At 37.3% G+C, this 13992-nt stretch overlaps 3 protein-coding genes across 4 annotated transcripts; 2 read left to right on the forward strand and 1 right to left on the reverse strand.

Annotated features, from left to right (window-relative positions):
• The first annotated feature begins 29 nt into the window (after nucleotides 1-29).
• LOC100636942 (exocyst complex component 5-like) lies at nucleotides 30-3726 on the forward strand. The gene is made up of 21 exons (XM_003383794.3): nucleotides 30-137; nucleotides 207-332; nucleotides 403-531; nucleotides 622-819; nucleotides 862-929; nucleotides 1025-1166; nucleotides 1227-1271; nucleotides 1320-1388; nucleotides 1438-1524; nucleotides 1575-1657; nucleotides 1711-1824; nucleotides 1877-1969; nucleotides 2028-2151; nucleotides 2228-2327; nucleotides 2382-2493; nucleotides 2548-2634; nucleotides 2683-2782; nucleotides 2949-3105; nucleotides 3222-3280; nucleotides 3336-3437; nucleotides 3553-3726. The coding sequence occupies exons 1-21, from the start codon at nucleotides 90-92 to the stop codon at nucleotides 3640-3642; spliced, it is 2133 nt and encodes a 710-aa protein (XP_003383842.2). The 5' UTR covers nucleotides 30-89; the 3' UTR covers nucleotides 3643-3726.
• Nucleotides 3727-7980: 4254 nt separating this feature from the next.
• Nucleotides 7981-12393, reverse strand: LOC100637069 (tubulin polyglutamylase TTLL6-like). The gene is made up of 17 exons (XM_020008733.1): nucleotides 12301-12393; nucleotides 12048-12226; nucleotides 11065-11926; nucleotides 10839-11012; nucleotides 10527-10646; nucleotides 10405-10480; nucleotides 10289-10358; nucleotides 10147-10230; nucleotides 10000-10084; nucleotides 9876-9954; nucleotides 9775-9824; nucleotides 8964-9022; nucleotides 8824-8890; nucleotides 8714-8776; nucleotides 8592-8656; nucleotides 8441-8543; nucleotides 7981-8381 (listed from the first exon to the last, which is right to left on the reverse strand). The coding sequence occupies exons 3-17, from the start codon at nucleotides 11299-11301 to the stop codon at nucleotides 8139-8141; spliced, it is 1575 nt and encodes a 524-aa protein (XP_019864292.1). The 5' UTR covers nucleotides 11302-11926; nucleotides 12048-12226; nucleotides 12301-12393; the 3' UTR covers nucleotides 7981-8138.
• Nucleotides 12394-12715: 322 nt separating this feature from the next.
• LOC105316583 (uncharacterized) lies at nucleotides 12716-13989 on the forward strand. Of its 2 annotated transcripts, none has more exons than XM_020008736.1 (4): nucleotides 12716-13044; nucleotides 13124-13275; nucleotides 13342-13578; nucleotides 13625-13989. In XM_020008736.1, the coding sequence occupies exons 1-4, from the start codon at nucleotides 12729-12731 to the stop codon at nucleotides 13889-13891; spliced, it is 972 nt and encodes a 323-aa protein (XP_019864295.1). In that variant the 5' UTR covers nucleotides 12716-12728; the 3' UTR covers nucleotides 13892-13989. The 2 variants fall into 2 exon arrangements, with proteins under 2 accessions (XP_019864295.1, XP_019864296.1); XM_020008737.1 differs by having other exon boundaries at nucleotides 13342-13548.
• Nucleotides 13990-13992: the final 3 nt, after the last annotated feature.

A 13992-nucleotide genomic window follows, 5' to 3' on the forward strand; every position in this document is an offset into this window, starting at 1 on the left:
ATGTGAAGAAAAAAACAATACAAACATTATGCAAATTTTGCAACACCAGCCACTCCTCCGCATGATCACGTGATCCAGCTAAAATCAAAATGGCCGGAACAACTTACTCCTCTCAAACTTTAAAAGATTTTGAGCCAGTAAGAGAGAGACCTCTTTTCACATGTACACTAACCCTCTCTTCTACTCTTCCCCTTACTGTCATTCAGGAGTCTTTTGTCCTCGACAAATACATAGAGAAATTGGCTCAGATGGATCCCAACACTGGCCTGGGACCATTGAGCAAAAAACAGGACATGCCTTTTGACTCTGAAGTGCTACTGGCATCCTTTAAAGTAAAAACAACAATAGATGAATGTAATCTTACATGTCTCTCTCTCCCCCTCTCTCTTTCTCTCTCATTAGACTAGTCTGGGTCATCTTCACGATCTCAGTGACAAGATCAACAAACGTGTTGAGAGATTAGAGTTTGTGTGCATGAAACAAGAGAGGGACCACCAGGCCCGTGTCAAAGAACTGGAACCAATGTTTCAAGTATGGGAATGAGAAAAGAGAGATTAATAAAACATTTAATGATACTATTACTATTACATTATGTCATTATTACATCATTATTTATTGTAGGATGCTTTTAGTGAGTTTCAAGTCCTTGAGGATCGTATTACGTACGTGGCACGTAAAGTGGTCCATCTTGGTGACCAGCTGGAGACATTGAACGCACACAGACAGAGAGACATTGAGGCTCACAGGCTGATGGACATTTTATCAGAATTTAAGGAAAAATCCAAACCATCCTGTCCAGAATTTAATGACGCGACACGGGTAATTAATATTAGTGTGTGGGTGTGGTTTACGTTTCTATAGTTACCCGAAGCTGCTGATCTGATACACAAGTTACATACACTTGTATCTGAGCTGCCTAAAGCATTAGAGTAAGATAGGAATATACAACAAATGTACTTTTTATGGATCGTGTGTGTGTGTTTATGTACATAATGTTCCTTTTACCCTTTTTATTCTAATCCAGGTATCAAGAAATGAGAACTAATATTCTCGAGAGATATTTTGACATTCAGCAACAGCTGGTGGGTAAGTTCTGTGAAGCTCTCTCAAGCTCTGACGTCAAGAGAATGAGAGTTTATGCTTCGACGCTTCAGAATTTCCCTGAAGTAAGGAGACAGAGGAACACATAAATTGGATAATTTATGTATATTTATTTAACTCTATAGGGAGCCAAGACTTGTGTAATAAACTACATTGCTCACCATATCGCTGTGAGTTGGTATTAATTAACTATTATTATTTAATAACTATCATATCAGACTCTTAACCAGTCTGGTAGTACGGGAACTGAAGATGTTTTCAGGAACGTTGAGCAACGAAGTGCTAAGGTAAGGCGGAGTCACGTTTAGAGGTGTCACATGACTGTCACATGATCAGGTATACAAGCAAACAGTCGAAGTGTTTGATGCGCCTGATGATATAATGATGAAATACATACAACAGGCTACTGAGAAATATCTTTTTGTGAGTAATTGGATACTTTTAAATTGATATGTCAGCCATGATGGTTATAGGATCACGTTTCAAGAGAGCTCCAAGATGCTGGCAGTAATAATGTTGAGCAATACCTACATAAACTATTTCAGCTTCATCTGAGGTATTTCAATATTACCGGAAACCGTGCTCTTTCAATTAGGGTAATTATGGTAGGGCAATGATCCTCAGAGACAGTTTAGCAAAGCTTGACAATAAATTTGATCGTGCGTTTTTAACAAAGTTACTTCGTGTGAGTTTGTTCAGCGACCATTTATCAGGATATGCCGAGTAAGGAAAATAATAATAGTAATGATGATGATCAACATTCTTTGCTAATTAGGTCAGAGGTCCATAATCTTGAGAAGAAATGTCAATTTTGTATCGAAGAATTCAATTCATCAGTCGGGATTGTAAAGAAAGGAAACAACGTCAGGTATTCAATCATATGATACTCTCATCACCCGATGATGTCTCGTGTTGTTATATTGCAGTAGAGCAGCTGGTCAGCAGATGATACTGGACTCATTATCAAGTCCTGACGAAGCCTTTATATCGGAGAACGTGTGCACGAGCATACTGAGTGAATCTAAGAACTCAATTAAGAGATGCAAAGAGGTATATGACCATGAGAGAGAGAGTATATACATTATAGATGCATCTTGAATTACTGGTGTGTGTTTTTCTCTATTAGTTGCTGGTGGATAGGGAGCTCTCTCATGCAATGAGGGATATATTCCTGACTGTGTTTGGAGCTTTGTCTGATCACTTTACTACAGCTCTTGATCTTGCTAGTAAGTGATGTACACATACATGTATGTGTGTCATTAAAACCCATCCTTTTCTAGTCGACGTTAAAGTAGCCCCCACTGGTCTATTCCTTCAAGTTGTTGGTTGCGTTAATAAGAACATCCATCTTATAGAGAAACAGTTCAGAGAAATAATACTACCAGCCATTCAGTAAGAGATAGAGTATAATGTGTATATTCCACCCACCCCCCCTCTCTCTGTAAGGTATGCTCCTGTAGCAGCTGCTTGTAATGAAAAGAAGAGAAGTCACATGAGCAAACTAGAGACAAAGATTGAAGCTGGGACTGAGAAGTATTCTTAGAGAAGATTATTGTGCTCCATTATTCCTTGCTGCTGTAGGTCCATAACTGCCATGGTGGCATCACTCAGTCAAATATTATCAACTCAAAAGAAGACTGATTATAAACCTGATGAGCCTGGGATACCTCAAATGTCTTCAGTTAGTTTTTGACAGCTGCACATCCTTGACTCTTCCTTCACTTTTCCCTCTTCATTATTATCAATTGTGCCCTTCCTATTCACCTCTCTCTGTCTGTCTTTCTCTCTCTCTCTCTCTCTCTCTCTCTCTCTCTCTCTCTCTCTCTCTCTCTCTCTTCCCTCATTAGGTCTGTACTAAAGCTGTATCTCACATAACCCAATGTACCAAGGTCATCAAGATGTCATTCGATGGCAAGAATCAAGAGATTATCCTCCTTGAGTTTGGCATCAGAGTCCATCGCGTTCTCTTTGAGCACATACTGACATTCTCTGTCAGCTCTGCAGGTTAAAATGATTGTAGTTATACCCCATTGAATACATAAATTTTTGAATGTTTTATTTTAATATTATAATTGCAAATGATACCTTCTTGTATTATGTTACCATTCAAACATCTGTAGGTGCTATGTTCTTGATTTGTGATGTGAATGAATACAGAAAAGGACTTAAAGAATTTGGAGTGAGTACTATACCCAATTTTATTTCAGTGGTAAGCGATCATCTCTTTTTTTTAGATACATTTTCTTGACGAGGTCTTTGAGAACCTTCAGACCCTGTGCAACCTTTTTATAGTGAAACCTGAGAACCTGAAGCAAGTCTGCTCCGAAGAACCTTATGTAAGGATGATATGGTGGAATGAAGAGTAGGGAGAGAGAGAGAGAAAGCAGGTTTTGTTAATTGTCACTGTTGTTGTGTATTGGGTTTGTTTTAAAATATTGTATGCGTTTATAGGTGAGATTTGATCGTGCTGTCATTACCAGAATGATTCAACTCAGAACTGATTATAAGACTTCTAAAATTGGAAAAATATTCAACCATTGAAGTAGTCAATATCAACATGTAGCCTTATATGTTCCTGTCTGTGTGTCTTTTTATAATATTGAAATAGCTGCAATTATGATAGAATTCCGTTAATGTAAAGCAGCAGCGTAATTTGTGCTATGAACGGCTTCTGTCACCTGGCTCTCCCCACACTTAATTTAACAAATATGTATCTTTATTTGCTACTGTAATTGGTACTAATGCTAAAAATTGTCAAGAATGTTAGTAACAAGAATTTTTCTCCCACTCCTCTTATCTGAAGATTGTTTTGGAAAGATATCCAACCATTGAAGTAGTCGATATTATCAACACGTAGCCTTATATGTTCCTATCTGTGTATCTTTTTATAATATTGAAATAGCTGCAATTATGATAGAATACCATTAATGTAAAGCAGCAGTGTGATTTGTGCTATGGGGAACGGCTTATGTCACCTGGCTCTCCCCACACATTATCTAACAAATGTGTCTTTATTTGGTACTGTAATTCACTAGTAATCTGTTAGTATTAATTTCAGGTGGATCCACCAGTCTACCAATAGCTTCAGTGAATATGAACCCAGCAATGACAACAAGGAACAAATCATTAATGAACTCAGAGTATCTCTACTTGCCCATAACCAAACGAATAGAGACATGCAATATTATCAACACGTAGCCTTATATGTTCCTATCTGTGTATCTTTTTATAATATTGAAATAGCTGCAATTATGATAGAATACCATTAATGTAAAGCAGCAGTGTGATTTGTGCTATGGGGAACGGCTTATGTCACCTGGCTCTCCCCACACATTATCTAACAAATGTGTCTTTATTTGGCACTGTAATTCACTAGTAATCTGTTAGTATTAATTTCAGGTAGATCCACCAGTCTACCAATAGCTTCAGTGAATATGAACCCAGCAATGACAACAAGGAACAAATCATTAACGAACTCAGAGAGTATCTCTACTTGCCCATAACCAAACAAATAGAGACATGCAATATTATCAACATGTAACCTCTGTCTTTATGTTCTTGCATGTCTGTGTATCTTTTTAATGATATTGAAATAGCTGCAATTATGATGGAATTTCGTTAATGTAAAGCAGCAGTGTACTTTGTACTATGAACGGCTTCTGTCATCAGGCTCTCCCCACACATCATAAACAAATATGCGTCTTTATATGGTACTCTAATTGGTATCTTGTTGGTACTAATGCTAAAAATTGTCAAGAATGTTGCTAACAATAAGAAATTTTCTCCCGCTCCTCTTATCTGAACATCTTTTCTCTATTCTGTTTCAACCAAAAGTCCATTAGGAGTATAATTATTGAATTATTGTTTCTCCCCTCTATTCTCTCTCTCTTAGGAGTATAAAATAGGACAAACTATAGCAATACAAAAGGCTGTGGCATGTATCTTCATGCCTGAATTTGTGCCAAATGTATTCTTGAGCTGCAATGACTGCTTTTGTTATTATTATAATTATTTAGTTAAAATAATAATAGATACTAATCAAAAAACTAAAACTGATACTAAGTTAAACTAAATGAGTTTTTGTGTCCAGTTGCCACTTTTCCATGGTCAATGTTATTTTCAGCACGGCATGTCAGGATTGCATTGATGGCATGTAGCTCCCTGGTAATTTAGACTTGTGTGAAAGCTACTTCCACCTCCACAGCAGCATTGGATGTTACTTGGCTGTTGCTTTGAAAAAAAAGAATAATAGCTTTGATATGGGAAAAGGTGTGAATTGACAGATTTACATGTTGAAATGATAGTGCGACAAATATACCATAAACTATTGTTAAATTTATTTTCTGGCAATTTCCTATGAATCTGCATGTCTAGCATCTGTGTTCATGCATCCCATTTTTCAAGATTTTATATGAGCATACAAAACCACACTGTTTGCTTATGGTTATAGTTTAACTACATGTACGTGGCACAACTGTTAAGATACCCTTCTACTGTTAAGAAGTACTTACAGTGTGGCTTCCAGTACAATCTTCTGTATTGTAACAATTGACTGAGCTCCAGGCACCAGTGAGAGTCAAGCATACAGCCATTAGCAGAGCTACTGCAAGCAAAACCTTCATCTTTTCAATTAATGGCAAACAATAACTCTTTCACTATGGTTTAAACTTTGGTAGCGTAGTAGAGTAGAATAGGAGACTACTAATCTGCATTTATATAGTGCTGCTCACTTTTAACCACACCTCTCAATTTTCCAAATAGACACTACTAGTAGTAGACACACAGCATCTCTGATACAGGCCACTACCCAGAATCAATGATTCAAGTCTGATGTCTATTTTGATACAGCCCTGACTGGCATCAGTGTTGAATCATGTCTGTTGCTATGGCTGATTATCATGATTGTATTGTATCATAGCTACTAGCTAGGCTGATTTAGTCAGGTGGGACCTGACCTTTGCTATGCAGGCTGCTCATGCAAAATCCATGATAAGGGATGTGTCAGGCTGGGTCATGATTGAAATGACTCAGATAAACATTCTTGGCTAAGTACTACATACAATCTAATCAGGCCAGTGAGGTCATACCACCTAACTTAGGCTAACTACATACATCACAATCATTGCCAGCTGTCAACAGCCCTTAATTGGAGTCTGTGTGCATATTAAATGCCCTGGAATGAATGATGATCACTCAATGTTTTAATTGTTCTGTTTATCAGGAAAATGCCTGAGGGGTGAGCATGAGCCATAAATTAACATGGTTTGAAATAAATTAATCCAGCTCTTAGTATTCTTTTTGAGACCATTACCTACATGCATCATTCAGACCCCATCCTCATTGTTGCATGGGGTCTCAAGTCTGAACAGAGCAAACACACCAACACAACCAAAATAACCCAGTAAAAAGAACAAGAATGAGTGCTGCCAGTTTGACACATGCAAATAAAAAACAAAGCCAAACAACTTCTATTCAAGCTCTTCCACAATCTTAATAATGAGGACTAATCTAGAGGGGACTAAACTTCTATCAAGTTTTCTTTCAGTTCTCAAACAAAAACTTGAAGTTGGTGGCAGACTGACTTGTTGTGAATCATTCACACGACTGTAGAATACCTTACCAAAAGAATCTTGTACTTTTCTTAAGTTACCGGTAGAGCTATTCGAGTAGCCTTTAGATAGCTCCCCTCTCTCTTATCTAGCTGTTAGCAAACTCAAACTGAGTTTGTTCCGTTTTAAAGCCACCATTTTGTTCATTGTGAACACACCCTCAAAATTAATTTTGTCCGCGTGGTCCAAATTTATCTACAGAGTCAAGAAAAGCTGACTGAGAGTAAAGCAGAGCTTCTCTGATCTGCAGGATTCAGGAATGGCAGAGCAGAGCTGACATGGCTGGATAGCATGCACTTTCATGCCTGAGTTTTGTCAAAAAGTAGCTTGATATATCCTTGAGCTGCAATGGCTGCTAATATTATTATTATATTTATTTTCAACTTAAAATTAATAATTATAGATACTACTCAAAAACTAATACTAAATCAAACAAAATGAGTTTTTTGTAATTAAACAAAATGAGTTTTTGTGTCCATCAGTTCCCACTTTTCCATGGTTGACATTATTTCCAGCATGGCATGTTAGGATCACATACATGGCATGTAGCTCCCTCATAGTCTAGACTTGAATGAAAGCTTCTTCCACCTCCACAGCAGCATTGGATGTTACTTGCTTGTACCTTTAAAAAAAGAATAATAGCTTTGATATGAGAAAAGGTGTGAATTGACAGATTTACACGTTGAAATGATAGTGTGACAAATATACCATGGATTAGCTAAATTCATTTTCAATTTCCTTTGAGCTGGCTCTGTCTACCATCTCTGTGTTCATACATCCCATTTTTCAAGACTTTATGGGTATACAAAACCACAGTTTGCTTATGGTTATAGTTTAACTACGTGTACATGACACAACTGTTAAGATACCCTTATACTGTTAAGATACCCTTCTACTGCTAAGAAGCACTTACAGTGTGGCTTCCAGTACAATCTCCTGTTTCATAACACCTGACTGAGCTCCAGGCACCAGTGAGAGTCAAGCATACAGCCATTAGCAGAGCTACTGCAAGCAAAACTTTCATCTTTTCAATTAATGACGAACAATAAGTCTCTTTCACAAAAGTTTAACCTTTGGCAGTTAGCTAGCTTGTAATAGAGTAGGAGTAGTAGAGTATTGGCCAATGTGACTGGATCTGCATTTATATATGCTGCATAAGACAGGCTTCACTTTTAGCCACACCTCTCAATTTTCCAACTACACATTTACAATTACAATCATTGCCAGCTGTCAGCAGCCCTTAATTGTAGTCTCTGTGGCTGTGTCCATATTAAATTAAGTACATTAATGAGAACAATTATACACACAGATCATGTCCTAGAACCAATGACGTAGTACATGGCTACTCTAAAGTTTTAATTGTTATTTTTACCAGGAAAAAGCTTGATGGATATAAAAACTCATTACGAAAATTAATTAAATCATGCATTATGAACACCAATGATGATTCTGACAGCACTTCCCCCTGTACCACTCGTCCATTAAATAATTATTAACCCTCAGAGATACGTGGCTGTTCACGCCTCCAGTTAACAAGAGGTTTCCGTGGCAACCAGTGAGGGGAGGAGGGACCAGCCGATAGAAGTTGCGCCTGTTGGTGAACTCAAGAAAAGCCGACTTCAGGGTAAAGGAGAGCTCCTCTGACATGCAGGAATGACAGAGTTGACACGACTGGAGATAGAGAAAAGGAAGAGATTGTAATTTTAAAATATCCTTCACATTTAGCATACCAGGTGATATCCACAGTTTTGGCTACAGCTATTATTCAAACACTGCTGTAAAGGCGCCTGTATGTCGTGATCGTTCACCAGCATAATGCTTTCAGTCTCTCCACTGTATAAAGGGAATAGTATAAAATTAATAGTCATTCACTGAGCATACTTGTAATGTAGGCCTAAGCCAACTCCTCTTGCCAAACCAGTAAGTTTTACAGAATTGAAAATGATCTAGAGGGGAAGGAAGGTAGGATTACTATTATTATTAAGTGGGTATTGTTTCTAAACTTGTTCATAAAGGAAACGGTTATCAGTCGTGTGTGAGGAGGAGAGATTAGGCGAGAGGTTAACCTAAAAATGAAGACATTATGCACACCACTACAGAGCAGCTGCCTTACCTCCATAAGCCAAACTTTGAGCTCTTCCGTTAGTATGAAATCAAATCTCACCAATTCAAAAAAATTTCTAAAAATAATAAAATTAAAATATTTGAAGAACTACATGTATTAGTACTCATAAATGTACCGATACTTCATACCTTGTGCTTGCATATGATCTGGTATAATTGACCACATTGCTTTCACAGTGCATCAAGACCTGAAGATACAATCATAACATTATGCAATTGTAATGTACTTGGGGTTTCCCACAGGATTTTTGGCATAGTACTCTTCTTGTCAAGTTGCTCAAAAATTGGGCCAAAGATCCTGTACTGTAGTACAGGGATTTTTGCCAAATTTTGCCAAAAATGACTAGGAGAGAATTCTCCATTTTTATAATGTTTTCTTATGCATATACATGTTCTTATGTTGTGTAGCAAGTTTGAGCTGATTCCAATCAAAATTGGATTTTTTATAAATTTTTAAAGTTACTCAAAAATTGGGCCAAAGTCCCTGTACTATAGTACAGGGATATTGGTCGAATTTTGCCAAAAATGACTAGGAGAGAATCCTCCGTTTTTATAATGTTTTCTGATGCATATACATGTTCTTATGTTGTGTAGCAAGTTTGAGCTGATTCTGATCAAAATTAGATTTTTTTACAAATTTTAAAAGTTACTCGAAAATTGGGCCAAAGTCCCTGTACTATAGTACAGGGATACTGGCCGAATTTTGTCAAAAATGACTAGGAGAGAATTCTCTATTTTTATAATGTTTTCTGATGCATATACATGTTTTTATGTTGTGTACCAAGTTTGAGCTGATTCCGATCAAAATTAAATTTTTTATGACTTTTTAAAGTTGCTCCAAAAGCCATGTACTGTATTATAGTGCTTGTCAGCTCATGAAGCTCATGCTGTTTAGCTCACTTAGCATGCTTTGTGGGAAACCCTGATATTATGTACTTGCTTTCTGTATGATACTATGAGCTTGATCCCAAAACTGTCTTGACTTAAAACCTAAGAAACACAAGTACACAAGTATTTTTTACAATGATTGCTACTAATAACCTTTCTTTGTCAAAATGTAGTTAAAGGCTTCCTTGTGGCTCAAGCCTTTGTCTTTAACCAATGGAGTCAGTGATGGTATCTATAAAAATGATAATTAAAATGTACCTACATCAACGCCCTTCACCTCCCATGCTGGTGTATATTCATCATCAACAACATAGCTTCTCTTGTTCTTTGGATTAAATGGATAATAATTCTTAGCGCAAAATCTAACGAAAGATATATACATCAAACTATGTATAATGGCAGTAGAGTAGTTTCCATTTAATACCTCCACAGTATCTCTTCTCCATACACGTATACTCGTAACGGATTGATTGATGTTATAACTACATAGACACCAATGTCAAATGACCTATACAATAATCACATCAATAATTATTATTTTTATTATTTCTTTATTTTTATCATACCGGCCATCAATTATCATTGGGTTTGTGATGAATTCTTGAACTATGCTTCCCTCAAAGTTTAAATTAATTTCTTTAATATTTTGAAAAATGCAAATACTAATTTTTCTTATTCAAACCTTTAGGTTTAATAACTCTAATTCCTCTATGCTTGTTACTCTTTTGTACCCACAGTGTATTTGGTCTGCTATTAACCTACAAGACATCATTTCTTTCTCTTTCTTTATTTCTCTTCCTATACCTCTGCCATCAGTTTCTTTGCCTCAAAAGGAAGCCGGAATGATCGGGGCATAAATGGAAAGCCTTGAGTCGATAATTTGGGTTTACTCACGAAACACGAAGTCCCGGGAAAATGATTAATCTGCAACAAAAATATAATTACTACAATTATTGTGTAAACAATTATAATCTGTTTGTGTGAAAGTAAGATTTTTGGCTCAGCAATGCATCCAGACAGCCAATTATAGTTTATACATGCAGGCAATGTTGTGCATGATGGCAAAGGAAATTAGTATGATTGCATATTAAGGTGTTATTCTGTTCACACCCTTACCTTTTGGTGAGGCAGCAAATGCTTCAGTTCGTCCTTAAACACGTTGTACGGGTAGCCATGTGACCACATCACGTCCCACGGTTCAGTTGGTAGATTGAAATGATATTCTGCTTTGTAAATAGCTCGATAGTCTAGTCTATCAAACACAGCCATCACGTGGCTCATGGCTACTTCCTAATGTAATACAAGGAAGAGGTTTATCCTCACCTTTTTGAGACTCACTAACTTTCTTGGCATTAATCCACACGACACGTCTTGTATCTTTACAATTATTATTATTATTATTATTATTATTAGGAGGGACACTTGTCTTCTCTGCTTCTTTTACTTCCTCGTCTAGTTCTACAGTATCTCTTGTACTGCTGGAGAGTCTTAAGAGAAGTATTGCATTAAGGAACAGCCCCACAGCTATTACAATGTACAGTATTCGAGACCTTGGCGGATGACATTGGATAAATGCCATCTTTAATTTTTACAAAGAGCCCTGCCCAGTGCCCAATAGTCACATCCTGATGATCTGATCTCCATCATAGAGTACAACAAATGTTTGTCTATTACTTTTACATTTTAAAAAGTAAACAAAAATACGATTAGTTTTGCAATGTGTCTCTTGTTTATTAAATATCTGTGCTTTTGGAGGACAGGAGAACGGTTTCCTTCTCATCGTTGCTATTGATATCATCAGTGACATTCTGTAAAGCATCCTTTGACTCGTCATCAGCAATTACTGCCTGCCTGTGGCGCTTCTTTGTTTTATCATCTTTGCATTTCAAAGACAGGACAGCAGCGACAACAAGTAGTACGACTATAATCGCTACATATATAATGACTACTACTGTCACTATGGCTACTTGGGCTCCAGTCAATCCAATAGTACCAGGACATTCGGTGCTTCTCCCTGTATTGCGTAAACTGAACAAAATGTCAAATTCCAAAGTACTAAAGTCATTGACCAGGCCCCAGTCACGAATGATATAACAAGGACCTCCTACACCCAGTACGTAGCTTTCACCAACTGTCAATACTCTGTTGGGTCCTGAACAGGAGGTTAATAAATCAGGGCCACTGGTATTAAAAGTGTCTCCCATCTGGGTAAAAATATAGAGAATAATACATGAGGAATGCTCCTTGTTATAAGGAAAAAACATGTCGAACATGGCATTAAATAACACTTTTAAGAAACAATTATTATATAAAATAAGAACTCACATGACGGCTACCCTTGTAGCGATCAGTAACTAACACAGTATAGTAACAAGGCTGGACTGTTAGGGCACAGCCTCCTCTGTTCTCGTCATCAATAAAAGGAAAATCCTGACACGTGTTAAGATTCATTACTGGTTCTGTGACTGCTTCATTGAGGAGTTCAGCCGATTCAGCCATGTTTGCTAAAATTAGCAAGAGGAAATCAAGTCATGGAAGTACATGCAAAAGGAAATTGGTGGCTTAATTAGTAACTTACTTATTCCAGCATCTTTAATGACATCTGAACAATTACGATAATATGAACTTGATGTACTGTTCCCAAAGTCTTGACATTCATACGTACCCTCTACACTGCCAACTACTGTATTGCCAGAGGGAATGACCAGCTCCGGTATGGTCTGGTTTGGCATAAACTCCATACAAGAGAATCTGTTGGTAGAGGAAGGGAGTCGGCATTTGCAGTAAGCTGCTGTGATTCTCACGACATATATGCCATTACTATTGTCATAAGAATCACATATGACCTCGAAACGACTCTTCCCTCCTGAATCAATAGGGCAATTGCAGCTAAAACAGAGAGGAAAGAGAGAAAAGAAGAGTAAAAGCAACTTTGTAGACATACTATCTATCTAGCAATCAATTTATTACACTGGGCGGGGCTGATTTGAGCCACACCCATCACCAATGATGTTTACATTTCTTCTTGTGTTCTTGTTTGCCCTGCCATTGGGGCACAGTTTAAGCTGTTCCTCGTACACCAGCTCTCGAACTAAGACCATTTGCGAGTACTACTCGAGTGAGTCGTCCATATATAAGGCAAGAATTACGGCCTCTCAATGCAAATGTGGACTTGGAAGCCCTACACTCTTCTCTTGCATTGACTTCCGGCAGAACTCTAGCGGGAGTTTAGTAGTTACTGTCCAGAGATTGTTTGACTGCAGTGGCTCAAATGGTATATATTACAAGGACTGTAATAGCATCATCAATAACCTCGGGATCAGTGAGTCCTATTGTATATTAATAAATAAGATGCCTAAAGTTTATATATTTAAAAATATTTATTATAAAATACACATTAGGCAATGCCTCCATCATTAATAGCACAGTTACTCCAGAGACTGTTTCGTGTGTAAATATTTCATATTCTCCTGAGGATTATGGCTGTGCAGTGACACATGATCCATGTTACTATACAGCGGTTGTTGAAGAAGTTTACAAAGGAAGCATTCAGGTAATTCACAGAATGATCACACACACACACACATTTTGATAACTTGTTGGTCATATATTCTTGCAGGTTGGAGCTTTATTTAACACTAGCGGTCCTCATTCAATAACTTGTGTGTCTTCTGGTCAGTGTGTTCTCAATGTAGGAGAGAGTTACATTGTTGGGATTGGTGGCGCATGTTATGCTATTAGTCCTTGGTCATCCTATAATACTTACACTAGTGATGATATCGAGCTATTGGAAGGATTGAGAGATGGGGGAACAACAGCTTGCAATGTGAGTGTTGGAGGGACATCAAGCTCCAATGTGAGCTAGTGATTGCGATGTTAATTAATTTTTGTTATTCTTGCAGAGTCAAGCAATCATAATTGGAGTCTCGGTATCTCTTGGTGTCTTACTTATACTTGTTGCTCTGGCTTTCATTATTACTATTATTGTCTTTGTTGTAAAGAAATCTCCTGGTAGGTGTCGCCGTACAAGGGAAGAAGTTGTGGTGAAGGTTGATGATGTCAGTGATGGAGAGACTATGCCCAGTATATCTACTAAGCCAGAAGAACCAGAAGAACTGCTTGAAAGCAAAGAACATGATGACAAAACTAACATTTTGAGTGATTCCTAACTAATCTTTCCTTTCTTACCACAATCCTTGATTATAATTATAATTTTTATCAATATTATTATTAGTATCGTTGATTACAATCAAAACTTGAAAGACAATTT

This window comes from Amphimedon queenslandica, unplaced genomic scaffold (genome assembly GCF_000090795.2).
Source record: "Amphimedon queenslandica unplaced genomic scaffold, v1.1 AMPQUscaffold_13507, whole genome shotgun sequence".
Classification (NCBI taxonomy): domain Eukaryota; kingdom Metazoa; phylum Porifera; class Demospongiae; order Haplosclerida; family Niphatidae; genus Amphimedon; species Amphimedon queenslandica.